The 13504-nt window shown below is 59.7% G+C and overlaps 1 protein-coding gene across 1 annotated transcript; it reads right to left on the bottom strand.

The window, feature by feature from the left end:
- Positions 1 to 207: 207 nt before the first annotated feature.
- On the bottom strand, positions 208 to 8387 carry EEF1D (eukaryotic translation elongation factor 1 delta). The gene is given in 10 exon segments (XM_077166600.1): positions 208 to 326; positions 426 to 620; positions 907 to 1125; positions 1408 to 1508; positions 1589 to 1688; positions 4133 to 4204; positions 4573 to 4696; positions 6472 to 6659; positions 6661 to 7536; positions 8315 to 8387. Coding segments are annotated over 10 exon segments (1941 nt in total). The 5' UTR covers positions 8342 to 8387; the 3' UTR covers positions 208 to 287.
- Positions 8388 to 13504: the final 5117 nt, after the last annotated feature.

Raw genomic sequence — 13504 nt, 5'->3', positions numbered from 1 at the left:
GGAGGGGAACCTGCCTTTCTATCCATGAGCCCACACATGGGTGCCCTGGACATAGGCACAATGGCTGGAGGAGGACCCAGAAAGATGAGTAGGCACAGGTAGGAGGGGCTGAGCTGGGAGGCAGTGGGGCAGCCATGGGTGGGGCCTAGCCTGTGCTGCCACTGAAACCCCTCCCACCCAGGGACAGAACAGGACAGCAGTCAGGAGCCAGGGGTTGCAGTCTTTATTCCTTGCAGAAGCACACACACACTCGCATGCACGCGCAATCACGCACACCACAGGGGACTTCAGATCTTGTTGAAAGCTGCGATGTCGACACTCTGTACCTGTAAAGGTGGGAGGGAGGGTCGGATGTCATACCCTGGCTGGCTGCCAAGGCCTACCCCCACCCCCCACTCGCAGGGTCTCCCCAACCGCTCACTCACGTGCTCCGTGAACTTGGTGATCTCCTCCTCCAGCAAGTCCGTGCCCACCTTGTCATCCTCCACCACACACTGGATCTGCAGCTTGTGGATGCCGTAGCCCACAGGCACCAACTTGGAGCCTCCCCAGGTCAGCCCGTCCAGCTGGATAGAGCGCACGCAGGCCTCCAGCTGCCCCATGTCTGTCTCGTCATCCCACTGCGGAAGAAGACAGAGGAGGCACGTTGGTGGCTTCCCTCAGGAGGCTTCAAGACCCCAGGACTGTGCCGCAACAGCCCCCCACCCCCAGTGAGCACAGCACAACACATGATTCTGTTCCCCTAAAAGGCCCTCAGAGAATGGCCCACAGTCCTGTCTGACCTGCCCCCAAATTTCTGTTCTCATCCCAAAACTTCTAAGCTTGGCTTTAAAGTCCCAGCAGGACACAGGAGGGAGGAGAGAGGCAGAGGTTGAGCCTGTGGACTGCCGAAGGCCCCCCACTCACAGGCTTGACGTCAAGGAGAATGGAAGACTTGGCCACCAGCGCAGGCTTCCTGGCCTTCTTCTCCGTGTACTGCCGCAGCCGCTCCTCCCGCAGGCGCGTGGCCTCCTTGTCCTCCTCCTCCTCACTGCCAAACAGGTCCAGGTCATCGTCCTCATCGTCCTCTGCAGGCGTGGCCACCTTCTTGGTCATGGGCTCCACTTGGCGCATGGGAGACACGTGCTGCCACCGCGGAGGGGAGGCTGAGACCCCACAGCCAGGCCCCGCCCCTCTGTGCTGACCCCAGGGGACGGGCTGTGGCTCCCACCCATGGAGGACTTCAAGGAGTCCCTTGAAGCCCCCTAGGGCTTGATCCCTCACCCCTCCATGCAAGGCCAGCCTCGGCACCAGCCACAAACTGTCCCTACTGGCCTGAACCTGGAGGGGGGCATGGGGGAGCAGGTTCTGCTTCTTAGATGGAGCCAGCCACAGGGTGCCCACTGCCTAGTCCAGTGGTAGGCTCACCTGGGTCTGAGGAGCTGCTGCCCGATGGGCAGGGGAGCTCTTCTCCAGCATGCTCAGCCGGGCCTCCAGCTTCGAGATGGCCTGCTGCAGATCCTGTACCACTGTGGGGGGTGGGCACCATTAGACGCTAGGGCTGGGGCAGGGCTAGGGGCACTGCCCACCCACCAGATCGGGCCGGCACCTCCTCGCAGGCTCTGGTTCTCTACTTCCAGACTGGCAATCCGGATGACAAGCTCACTGTGGTCTCCACCAGGTCCACTGGAGGCGCCAGGGCCAGCACTCTGCAAGACAGGTGGAGGAAGGCAAGTTCTCAATACCCAAGACCCTGCTCCCAGTTCAGGAGCAGAGGCAAGGCTGGGCGGTTAGAGCCCATTACCCTGACCCCCTGCATGCTCAAGACTGCATTGGAACTTGCGAGAAGGCCCACAGGTCTCAGAGGGGGTCACGGCCAAGCAGAAACCACAGGACAGGAAATAGAAGGCCTGGGGTACTGAGATATGGAGGCAGCACAGAGAACCAAGTCAGACTGCCACACCTTTTACTCAATGCCACCTCGTCCCCCAGGGAGACACATGGTCCTCAACAAGGGCCCACTCAACACAGCCCAGACCCCAGGAGGCAGCTCTAAGGAGAGGGTGCACCCAGCCTCCTCTACTTCCAGAGCTTGGACTGGGAGGCACACACAGGTGCACATGCACACATGGCCTGTCCCTGCCCTACTCCCCTGCCCCCTAACCAGAGAGGAGGAGGGACCACAGGGACCCACAGTGACACAGGTAGACAGAGCACTAAACAGGAAGAGGACAAGGTTGACACCTAAATGGCTCTATGTGCAAAGCCCCCACCATCTGCTCAACTGAGTCCACCCCCAGCATCCCATCAGGTCAGTGACAGGCCCACTCTGGAAATCCATGCCAGCCTGCCCTCTCCTGCCACCCCAGCCTAGCCCCAGCAGCAAAGCTTCTAAAAAACAAAAAAGAGATTGCTCTTCCAGTGGTTTTCTATTGTACTGGAACGAAACCCAAATACCTTCCCTTCCCTGCAAGGCCTGGCCTTGCCCTGATGTCACCCAGACACAGCACTGGAGGATGGCCGGCCCAGCCTGGACCTCTGCCAGCCATGGTGAAAGAGTGGAGGCCATGTGCCAGTCTGGCTCCCTCCTGGTCTCCAGGGTGAGCTCTGCACCTGGCAGAGAGGCTCCAGGTGAGGCTGGGGTCAGAGAAAGGGAAGCAGTGGGTAGGGATGCTGGCTTGGAGTCCTGCAGTGGTGGAAGGTGACCAGTGGCTAAGGGTGGAAGGAACAATTTCCAGGGGCAGAAGCCTGGGTCTCCCGACAGGCGGGCTAGAGGATGCCCTCTTTTCTCAGCAGCTGTAAACTCCAAGGCTTGGGTTAAGCAGGGACGTGGAGCAGCTCAGCAGAGGGAGGGCCCCAAGCTAGGGAGGAGAACTTGCCCACTACCTCCTTCATCCTTGCAACACTGGAGGGCCTCACAAGAGGGGACAGGAATATCGTGGTTCAGTGAGAGAGAGGAGTAAGGGGTATTGGATGTATGAGTTCTTTTTCCTTTTCTTTTCTTTTTCTGGAGTGATGCAAATGTCCTAGAAATGATCATGGTGAAGAATACACAATTATGTGATGATATCGTGAGCCTCTGATTGTATATGGTCGGACTGCGTGTAGATATTTTTCAAGCTAAAAAAAAAGGGGGTGTGGTGGGCAGGAGGGCCAGGGTCAGAGAGGAGTCATAACTGGAAGGAGAGGTCAGGGGACCAAGGAATGTGGGTGGCCTTTAGAAGCTGGGAAGGTAAAAACGGGGTCTCCCCTGCAGCCTCTGAAGGCAGACCAGCTGCTGACCCCTGGGTTTTGCTGTGTGGGAGCCAGATTAGTACTTCTGACCTCCAGAGTTAGGCAATGACAGGCATGTTTTTTCTTCTTTGTATGCTGAGGGCCACATTTCATTCTTTTCCCATGGTACTATCCTGTTACTGCAGAACCATTTGTCGAAATATTTTTTGGGGGGTGAGTGCATGGGCTGGGAATCGAACCCAGGTCTCCCACGTGGCAGATGAGAATTCTATCACTGAACTATCTGTGCACCCCCTACAAGCGTGTTTTTAAGCCACTAAGTTTGTGGTAATTATTTTTACAGCACCAACAAGCAGCTAACCTGCTAACCACCGAGACCAGGGCCTTGTCCCCACACCAGAGAATAAGGCCCAATTCATGGGATCCACTGACTCCTGCTCAGCTCCAGCTGGACGTGGCCCACTGCCCTCTGCTTCCCCACCGGTCTGGGTCTTTAGGCCAAGCGGGGCCACTGGGCCCTCCCCCGGGCCTCCAATTCCAGACAGGGAGGGCAAAGCCTAAGAGGGGCACCTGAGGTGCTGGCAGGGGCAGTGATCGGGAAAAGCCTCAGAGGCGAGCACCTGCTGCATGGCAGCCCTCAGCCAAGGTCCTCGGGGGGGAACGCTGCCCTGTAAGGGTGTATCGCAGAGGAGGGGTGCCTAGGTGACCCCCAAGCAAGCAGGCAAGAAGTATGGAAAGGATGCCAAAGAATAGCTCTATGGTGGCCTGGTCCTGGAGGCCACAGAGCTGCGGGTCCCAGACGAGAAGGCGCCCCGCAGGCTGCACCCCTTCCTCTGCTCCTGAAGGTCAAAGCAGCAGCAGTAATGGGGAGACCTGGGCTGGGCACCAAGCACGCAGGCAATGGGCCACCAGAACTCACTCCAGCCAGGGACTTCTGGATGTTCTCTCGGGCTCTCGCAATGTCGCGGAGGATCACACTGGCGCCATTCTCCTGCAGACAGTGCAGAAAGGACCGGGCTTTTCTTCTTTCCGTTAAAAAAAAAAAAACTCAGTTCCCCCCCAGAAAGCAAAAACCTTAACTGAAGAGAGCAAGGAAGAAGTGCGCAGAGAGAGAGCTCAGCAGGATGGCAAGAGCAGCCGGTGTCAGGGGTCTGGGGGCTGGGGGGCCACTCAGTCTATCCCCAGGTGCCAGCCAGGCCACTGTGGAGAGGACATACGACCACCACACAAGCCAAGCCCCTTGGGCTGCCTCTAGCTGCCAACGCCGCCATGTGGAGCTGCCCGCAGGCCCCCAACCCCACCTGGCACAGCCACTCCTGCAGCCACAGGAGCCCTGCATGGTCTGAGCCTGGGCCTCACCTGGCAGGAGGGGCCGGCCAGGGGCCCATTCACCTGCTCATAGAATTTCCTCTCGGCATCGTCATATTTGAACTTATCGAACCAGATCTTCTCGTGCACCAGGAAGCTAGCGGCCATCTTCCTACTGGAGAGAAGAGGACACCTGTCAGTGTGGTTGGAAGAGGTGAAGGTACTCCAGCCACACCCTCCCGAGACCAAGGTCACCCAGCCCGCCCCAGATACCAGCCCTGTGGGCTACACCAGCCAGTCCTGCTCGCTCCCAGACCCCCAGACCACAGAAGAACACTAGTGGCTCTCGGTACAGCCCTTCCCCAGGCTGTGAGGACTCCCACCACCCTCTGGAGGTGACCTGCTAAGCTCTCCAGTAGGGGCACCTCAGGCACCGCCTGGCATATGCCAGGACTCCTAAACAAGGTACCCCCCCCACCCCTGTAGTGGACAAGGCTTGTCCACCCCAGACCCACAGGCCCAGTCAAAGCCCCCCATACCCAGGCCTGGCCTCCAGATCAGCAGCTCTCAGAGCATGGTCCTGGGCCCCTAGGGGTCCCCAAGGCCCTCCCCCATTCCAGCATGCCCACCAAACTATGTAAACCAATAGCCTGAAAATGGACACAGACAGGAGACCCCAGCTACCTACTAGAAGCCAGATGTGAGCCATCTGCAAAAGCATCGTTCCCTAAACTTACAGGAAAACCATTTTCTTCACAAAAAACACAATGTATGTAATGAGCTTTTTACCAGTATCCAATAAATATTTCCAACATTTCTCAGTTTTAATCACTTATGTGGTAAAAACTGGTAGCCATATCCAAGACCAAAGATCTGGGTCCTGGGAGCAAAAGTTCAAGAACCCCTGTCATACATCTGAGGCCACACACGAGGACCCTTGGGCCAGATACAGGTGCCACCTGTTTCTGTAAATCTGTCTGCACTCAGTCACAACACCTGGTGATCGCCTGCAGTGGCTTCCCCATCGGCTCCAAAGCTACCAGGTCTGCCTCCTGTTGGCCCTGCTCTGCCACCAACTCCCTGTGCAGCCCAGGGTGCCACGTGACCGCATCAAATGACAAGAGGATCGGACCTCATGGCTCTCCTCCTCTCTCTTTCCTGGGGTGCACTCTCAGAGAGCAGAAACCAGGCCGGCTACAGATGAAGCCCTAGCCCCCCTCACCCCACACTGCTGCCGCCTGACAAGGGGGGCTCCCCCATCCCAAGGCCCAAGTCATCATATCTGCCAATTCAGCACCACCAACACTGTACCCCTCTCCCTGGGCGCCCAGAGGCCAAAGTATGTGCCAACTAAAGAGGTGCAGGCAGCTCCAGCCAGACACTAGGGGTCCTTCCCAGACAGGAGTCACTCCATGTCCAGATCCCCCTCAAGACACAAAGGCCCAGCTTGTCAAACACACATTTCTCCAGGACACTCCAGCCTGGCCTCGCCCAGCCTGGGCCAGCGGGCACAGGTACCACCACCCCTGGAGCTCCAGTGCAGTGTCCTGGGCCTAGGTCCTCTGCTGGCCAGGCTGAAGGCAAGGCTCCCACCCCAGATGGGCATCCCACAGACTGTGCCATGGTGGCTAGGGCAGTCCCAGGCCTTTGTGGGGAGCCCCCACTGTTGTCTGAGGTGATTATAAACTAACAGTGAGATGGGTGGGGAGGAGCAGCTAGCAAGGACTGCAGAAACCCAGCTCAACCCTCACCCATTTCTGTGGCCCTGATGTTTATGGCAGCCAGAGGACTTGGGAATGGCTGCAACCCTTTCCCGCCTCCCCATCCAACAGCCCTGAACTCTGTGCGCCCCAGGATGTGCCTGGGGTCCTGCTGCCCCCCCACCCAGCCTGCTCTGTATTCCACTCAGCCGGGTCCAGGGAAGGCTCCCGCCCCACACGCCTCTCCTACTTGGCTCTCAGGCTGGATGTGGCTGGGCCGGGCCGGGTGCTGGGCCGGCGAGAGGGAGTCATAGCTTCGAGGCGCCAGGTCATGCGCAGGGCCTCGGCAGCGTGGTAGCGGCACTCGGCGCTATCGTAGGTGGGCTTGCTGAGCCAGGGCCCCTCAGCGTCTCTGTGCAGGAAACACCAGTACGGGGGGGGTAGCGAGCGCCTCTGTGCCATCCCGCCTTGGCCCTGGTCGCTTGCTGCCTGCAGAGTTGCGGCTGTGCCGGTCCCTACGGCCGCGCCGGGCATTCTCTGGCTGCCCAGCCCGCTCTCGCAGGCGCACCTTCCCTGGCGGGTGGCCGTCAAACAGGGCCTCGTAGAAGGCCCTCTCCGCTGCGTCAAAGCGGGGCTTCTCTAGCCACACCTCATGCACCAGCGCTTGCAGGCTGCCCAGGGGGGGCTGCCCGTTGGCCGGAGGGCTGGGCCGGCGGGAGAGGGCCAGGTCAGCGGCAGCCACCCTCCGGCTTGTGTTGGGGGCCACCTGCCGAGCGCTCGCCTCTACGGCCAGCAGCAGGCCCTGGGACCACTCCACAAACGCCCGCTCGGCCTGGTCAAAGGACGGCTTGTTGACCCAGATGCCCCAGGTCATGTGGTGGCAGGCCACCTGGCTGCCATGGGTGCAGGGGGCCCAAGGGGCCAGGGCAGCCTGGGCGGCAGCATTGGCCAGGCCTTGATGGTAGGAGCTCTCTGCCCGGTCAAAGAGAGGCTTGTCCAGCCACACGTGGTCGGCCGAGAGGCCCACAAGGGCCAAGTCTGTCGGGCCAAGCCAACTCCGCGGGGAGCGCTTCCACTTTTTCTGCAGGGGCTTCCTCCCACCATAACCTTTCTCAGGTTCCCTCGTGCTGCTGGGGTCAGGGGCCTCGTCGGTGTCCTCCTGCTGGGGCCCGTTCACAGTTGGCCCCTCGGTCAGGAGCGGCTGGGCGGCAGCTTGTGCAGCCTCATGCTCGTAGAAGCGCCGCTCGGCCTCCTCATATTTGCGCTTGTCCTCCCAGACGGTCTCCAGGGCGCCAGGGGCCTTCCCACTCCGCATCTTCCCGGCGCAGCGTTAAAAGGCAAGCACAAGGAGGCAGCTGCAACGGGAGCTCCAGGCCTGGGAGCCCCCACCCCCGCCCCCCAGAAGGGGCTGCTCCCCAGTGGGGACTGCAAGTACAGAACCCATGGCGTGTGCATACACAGCTCCCACTAGCATGTGTCCCGGCTCTCCTAGAGGGGCCGAGAGAACCAGGGCTGTCCCCAGACCTACCTGGCCACAGGAGCCCCCTCAGAGCCTCTGGGTCAGGTTACTGGTTAAAGTAAAGCTACGGGACATGCTCAGAGAAATTGGACTTTCAGGTAGACAAAATTTTAACATAAGTATATCCCAGTTAAAAACTATTTGTTGTTTGGGTGAAAGCCAAACTTCACTGGATGACCTGAGTTTTTTGCATTTTCCTTGTCTGCCAAATGTGGCAACCTTGCCTCGGAGGCTCATATTTCTTAGAACACTCTGCAAGACACTGTTCTAAAGAACTGCGTTTGTGATGGGCCCCTTGGATGGCTGGAGCACAGCTGCCTGGACACAGGGGCCTGTCTTCCACAAAATCAGCTCCCGCTGCAGTCCCCAGCCACTGCATACAGAGCAGTGCCCTCTGTCAGGGGGCTGGTAGCGGGGGGGGGGGGGGGGGGGATACCCCACTGCCACAGGAGTGCGCTATAGGAGAGACTGGGGACCGGTTTAAGGGGGAGGAGCAGACAGGTAGGCTGCGGGGGGAGGGGGTACAGAAATAGACAGAGGTAGAGGTCCCTGACCCACAGCCCACTGCCCTCACCTTGGCATCCACCTGGGGGAACCTCATGGTTCCCAGGGTCTGAGGACCCTCGGCCCCTCCTTCCTCGACTGTTCTGGATTAAGGGAGATGGTACCAGGACGGGGGCAGGTGTGAACAGCCCCCTTGCCTAGAGCCTCAGCTTCCCCCTCTGCGAAAGGAGCTGGACATGTATTCTCCTAGCTCCAAGGGACCCACGCCCAACCCTGCCTCAGTAAGAACCCAGGGCTGTGGGTGGACAGTGAGCACCATCCCCAAACAAGTGGTCTTGCCCCTGCTGTACCCCAATTCTGCTGCTGGCATGGGGGTAGGGGTCCATAGACTGCTCCAGGCCTGTGCTGATAGAAATGAGAGGCTCTAGAGATGCTGCGGCCAGCACCCCTTCAGCAAACGCAAACTGTCAGGGTGAGCTGCAAGCACAAAGACACCCTGGGGAGGGGTGCGAGCCCCCACATGAGCTCTCAGGTCTGCTCTCCTCCAACCACCCCCTCCCATTCACCCCTTTCTGCGGCTTCTGCATATGTGTCTGGTGGAGCCCAAGGCATGAGCAGACCCACAGGGCACCGGGGTGAACCAGATGCCCCACCCACCTGCCCACTGCCCCAGTCATGCCCCTTGGATCCACCAGACACCCATGACCAGCCACCTCCTGGAAGAAAGGTCTCCTGTGGCCAGCCCTTCATGTAACCGCTGCCTCCGTGGCTTTCTACAGCCACTTCCTACACTCCCTAAGAGTCCAAAACTGAGGATCGGTTCCGACAGCCCAGGGTAAATGCTCAGGTCCTACATGAAGCCCATTGTGTGAGCTCTCCCCTGGGTCTTGGAGCTCAGTGGCATGTTAAGGTCCTTTGAAGGAACATGCCAGAGGCTCCTTCCACAAATCCCAGCGGAACTCCCGAGTGACCAGTGTTGCAGCCACTCACCAAGGTCAGGCTGGCAGGCAGAGGCAGCAGGGCCAGGGGAAGGTGGGGGCAGGCAGAGACTGGCCACTGTGACATCGCCAGCTGTCCCCACCCCACTCCCAGGCCACGCCCTGTGGGCTCCCAGCGCTCCCAGTGCTGGGCTGTCCTGGCTCCCACCTTGTGCCAATGCCCGGCCCAGCCCCCACTGTGCTCCTAAAACTACACTCAGCTAAATGGGCAGGGAGGCCCAACCTGTGACCACCAAGAAGAATACAGGAACCAACCCTCTCACCCTGCAGGCCCTGCAGGACGCATGGAGGCTGGTTCCCCCTGCCCAGAGGCCATACTGCCAGACACCAAATCCACCCCTGCCAGAACTGGGGCAGATCTGCAAAGCCCACTCCCGGGCCGTATGATGGAGAAGCCAAGGCCCTGGGAGGCAAAGTTGCACACTTGGTGGATCTGGGCCCTGGCACCAGGGGGCAGCTCGGGGTCTCCAGCCCAGGCAGATGAGAATAGTGGGGCATTGGGGACAGGCAGGTACTTACTTTTCTTTAATCTCCTAGGACAGCGTGAAGAGAAAGCAGCAAGGTTAGAGGTGGCCAGAAAGGGTCCCTGGGCAGACACAGAGCTAGGGCAGGAGGCAGAATAGGAGTAGGTGGCAGACCTCCCAGGAGAATGCAGTGGTGGGGAGATCAGACCCACCAAAATGCAAGGCCGGGTCCATGCCCTCCAGGCGGCGGCTCTCCGTCTCCCACCTGAAACAGGTACTTTTAGGGCACCCATTAGCAGGAGACCAGGTCCCAGGACAGGCAACCTGGAACCCAGGCATGCCTGTGGCACAGGGCAACCTACAGAGGGAGGCACCTGCTGCAGTCACACCGACATGGGGAGCTCTGAAGGGACACTCCTCACAGTGCCCTCACTGAAGTGAACTGGGCCCAAGGGTGACGAGTGGTACCCAGTGGCAGGCCCCATCCACAGGGCTCAGCAGCCTGTCCCTCACCAAGAGAGGCACCGGCAGTGGGAAGAACCATGGCAGGCTCTGAGCAGGGACCCCTGCAGGAATGAAGCTGCTGCCGGAGCATCTCCAGAAGACAGTGGCCAGACAAGCCTCATTCTGAACACCTCTGGCAAGCACGCTGGCTGCGGGTCACAGAGGGCCTCTCCAGGCCACGGAACCAGAGTGCCAGGGAAAGGTACCAAGAGCATTCCTGGGCTCACTGCTCAGCACCCCTGCCAATCCCTGAGTACACACCCATGTTGATGAGAGCTTACTGAACCAAATGCTCATATCATCGTTGTTGAAAGCAAGTCTGATTTGGAGAACACGAAAAGCCCAGCCTACAAGCCCCAGCAAGAGCATCCTGGAAAGAGGCAACTAGCCTCTCTCACCCCAACGCCTCTGGTTCTTGCATGCCTACAAACAGCCAGATCCTTCTTTTGCCCACAGTGCATTCTGGCAGTAAAAGGCTGGTCAGCATGGCCCTGGGCACAGGGGAGGGGGCTCAGCCCGAAAAGCATCCTCAGCATGCTGCACCCAGGGCCCAAGGGCCACCCTCCTCTCCCGGAACAAGCTGGACGCAGGGCCACTCCTCAGGCATGTCACATGGTGCTCGCGGTGCTGTTTGGGCCCCCTCTTCGGTCAGCAGAGAAGCCCTGTGCTGGTGGTGTCTTGTGGCTCCCAACACCTGCCACCACTGCCCTGCCTATGGCCCACCTGGTGCCCAGCAGTCGAGCAAGAAGCCCCTGCTAGACAGACTCACACAGCAGCTACAGCTGAGGTGGACGGATGAAGCCTTTCTAGCCTGTCCTGTCAGGAACAGAGTTCTCCTGGGGTCAGTACTGGACAAGGTTTGAGCCCCAAAGAAAGATGGGAATGTGGCCAGGAGGACCTGGAAGGCTCAAGCACCTGTGTGCACCTGCCTGGCAAGGGTAAGTGACCTCTCCTACTTGGCCCCACATCATCTCATGGCTGTCACCACTGCGGATCGGCTCCCAGATTCTCCACACTAGGGTTCAACCTCTCTGCCCACCTGCCACAGGAGGTGGGCCCGGGGAGCCGAAAGACAGGGCCACGGGGAATGGGGTCCGTAGGCGGCTCGGTCCATTGCTCCCCCCACCCAGCACCATGCCCATGGCTTGCTCTGGGCTCACCTGTGGACTGTACAGCCTGTTCTCTAGACCAACACTGCTCAACAGGGCTTTCAAAATCTGCAGTCCAAAGCAGCAGGGCAAGTCCCAGCCTTGTCAACTTTCGTCAACTAGGACAGCCACATGGAGGGGCGCCCTGCCAGACATCAGCCAGACACAACATAACCGAGTTGGGGGGAAACCCCAGAGCCCCAAATTCTACAGAAGCTTCTCCACCCCTGACTCCTGTATCTTGTAGCCTTCCTGAGAAACACCAGACTGTGCAGCAGCCAGAGAAGGCACCCCTACCCCCACCCCTGCACAAGGGAGACAGAGAGCTGCCCAAGACCCCGGCCCAGGCCCAGCCAGCCCAATCCACCAGACACCCATGCCCAGCCACCTCCCGGTCGCTCCTTGCCACCAATGCTACTGTGTTTTTCAGCGGTGGTCTGGGCCTCCTCCCACTCCCAGCTGCCCCCTAGGATTACCCATGTGTCCCCAGGCCTCGCACAGCTGAGAGATAGGAGGGCCCTTTACAGTAGCTGTCCAAGGCTCAGAGCTGGAGAGCTGCTTTGGACACCATGTTGCCCCCTCATTCACAGCATGGGTCATCTTTGACCACCTGTACAGGGTGAGGGCTCCACAAATACTCAGGGTCAGTACCTCCTGCCCTGGGTTCTTCAAAAGCTAAAGCTAGCGCCTGACACACTTGAGCTCTGGGCAGGAAGCAGTGCCCTGCATCCCCAGCTCCAAGTGCCAGGTGCTGCCACCACCGCTGTGCATGCACGCTCCACCCTGCCCGGGCTCCTGTGGCCCTTCCCAGGCTAAGGAAAGAGAGGCCTTCACTGGGCCCCTGGCGGGAGGCCCAGCTCAGAAACTCCTGTGGCCTCCAGGGGCTATGCTGCTCCACAGCACTGGTGGAGAGCCCAGATGGGGCTGGCGCGAATGAGCCAGGCACTGCGGGAGGGCAAGGCTTCTGGCCACCAGTCCTTCACCAGGACACATCAAAAGCTATGACAGATGGAAGTACTAGTGATCAATGAGAGGGAGGAGTAAGGGGCATGGCACGTATGAATTTTTTCTTTTTATTTCCTCCTTCTGGAGTGATGCAAATGTTCTAAAACTGATCATGGTGATGAATATACAACTACTGAGGACATTGCGAACCACTGATTGTATACCATATACGGAGTGTTTGTATGTTACGAATGTATGTTTGTACCTTGTTTTATGAATAAAAATTTTAAAAAGGTATACATATGTACTTGATTAAAAACTCAAATCACAAAGGAAAACAGTCAGGACAATCGTGCCCACGAGGGCACACACCCCCCTTTGCTGTACCCGCACCGGACTTGGCGCAGAAGCTGACGCAGGAAACGAATCACACCGAGCTGGCCGCTTACCGCGGGCTGCCGGAACCTCAGCCCCGGTGGGGGTCATGATCAGTCACAGCACCTCCTTCTCTGGCGCCCTCCCGGCTTCCAGAATCACTCACTAGGCACTTGGCTCTGGCAGGCAAGAACCACCCAAAGTGTGGCTGTGCACAGTTCCTGCTTGGGGTGGCCCTTCATTCGGGAAGCCCTGGTGTCCCACCATTCCGCACAAGCCCTTCCCTCCACTTCAGGCCTTCCCCACGACAGCGTCACCTTTGACCCTTCGGACACTGCCCTCCGTGTCACCTCTTCAGGGGACCGCCGGCCCTCTCAAAACACCCAGATTCGGGCCGCCTAGGTTCCACGAGGAGTGGGACGGCGCCGAACCCCGCTGCACGGCCCGGCCCCAGCGGGTGTTTAATTAACATGCGCTGGGCAAACAAAAGGATCGATAACCCCAGAAGCAGCCGGGGTGCTGTCTACAGCCCCTGCGTCCCGGCCGAAGGGCTTTGGCCGTCCCGACTGCCCTCACCGCCAGCCACGTGGCCCCGGCCCGCCCCGCCCCTCCGCGCTCGCCCCGCGCCGCGCCTGGTCCCCGGCCCTCAGCCGACGCTGGAGCCGCGGGGCAGACGCCCCTCCCAGGTCCTCGAGGCTCTCCCGCGCTCTCAGCTCCCTCCGGCGGGGGCCGGGTACTCACGCCAGGCAAGGACGCGGCGACCGAGGAGGCGGGCTGGACCGCACCAGGCGGCTGCGGAAAGGGAGGGCCTACGCGGGCCGCGCAC

This window comes from Tamandua tetradactyla, chromosome 6 (genome assembly GCF_023851605.1).
Source record: "Tamandua tetradactyla isolate mTamTet1 chromosome 6, mTamTet1.pri, whole genome shotgun sequence".
In the NCBI taxonomy this organism is placed as follows: Eukaryota; Metazoa; Chordata; class Mammalia; order Pilosa; family Myrmecophagidae; genus Tamandua; species Tamandua tetradactyla.
Note: the sequence above shows the minus strand (reverse complement) of the source record. Positions and strands in the feature narration are given on the sequence as shown.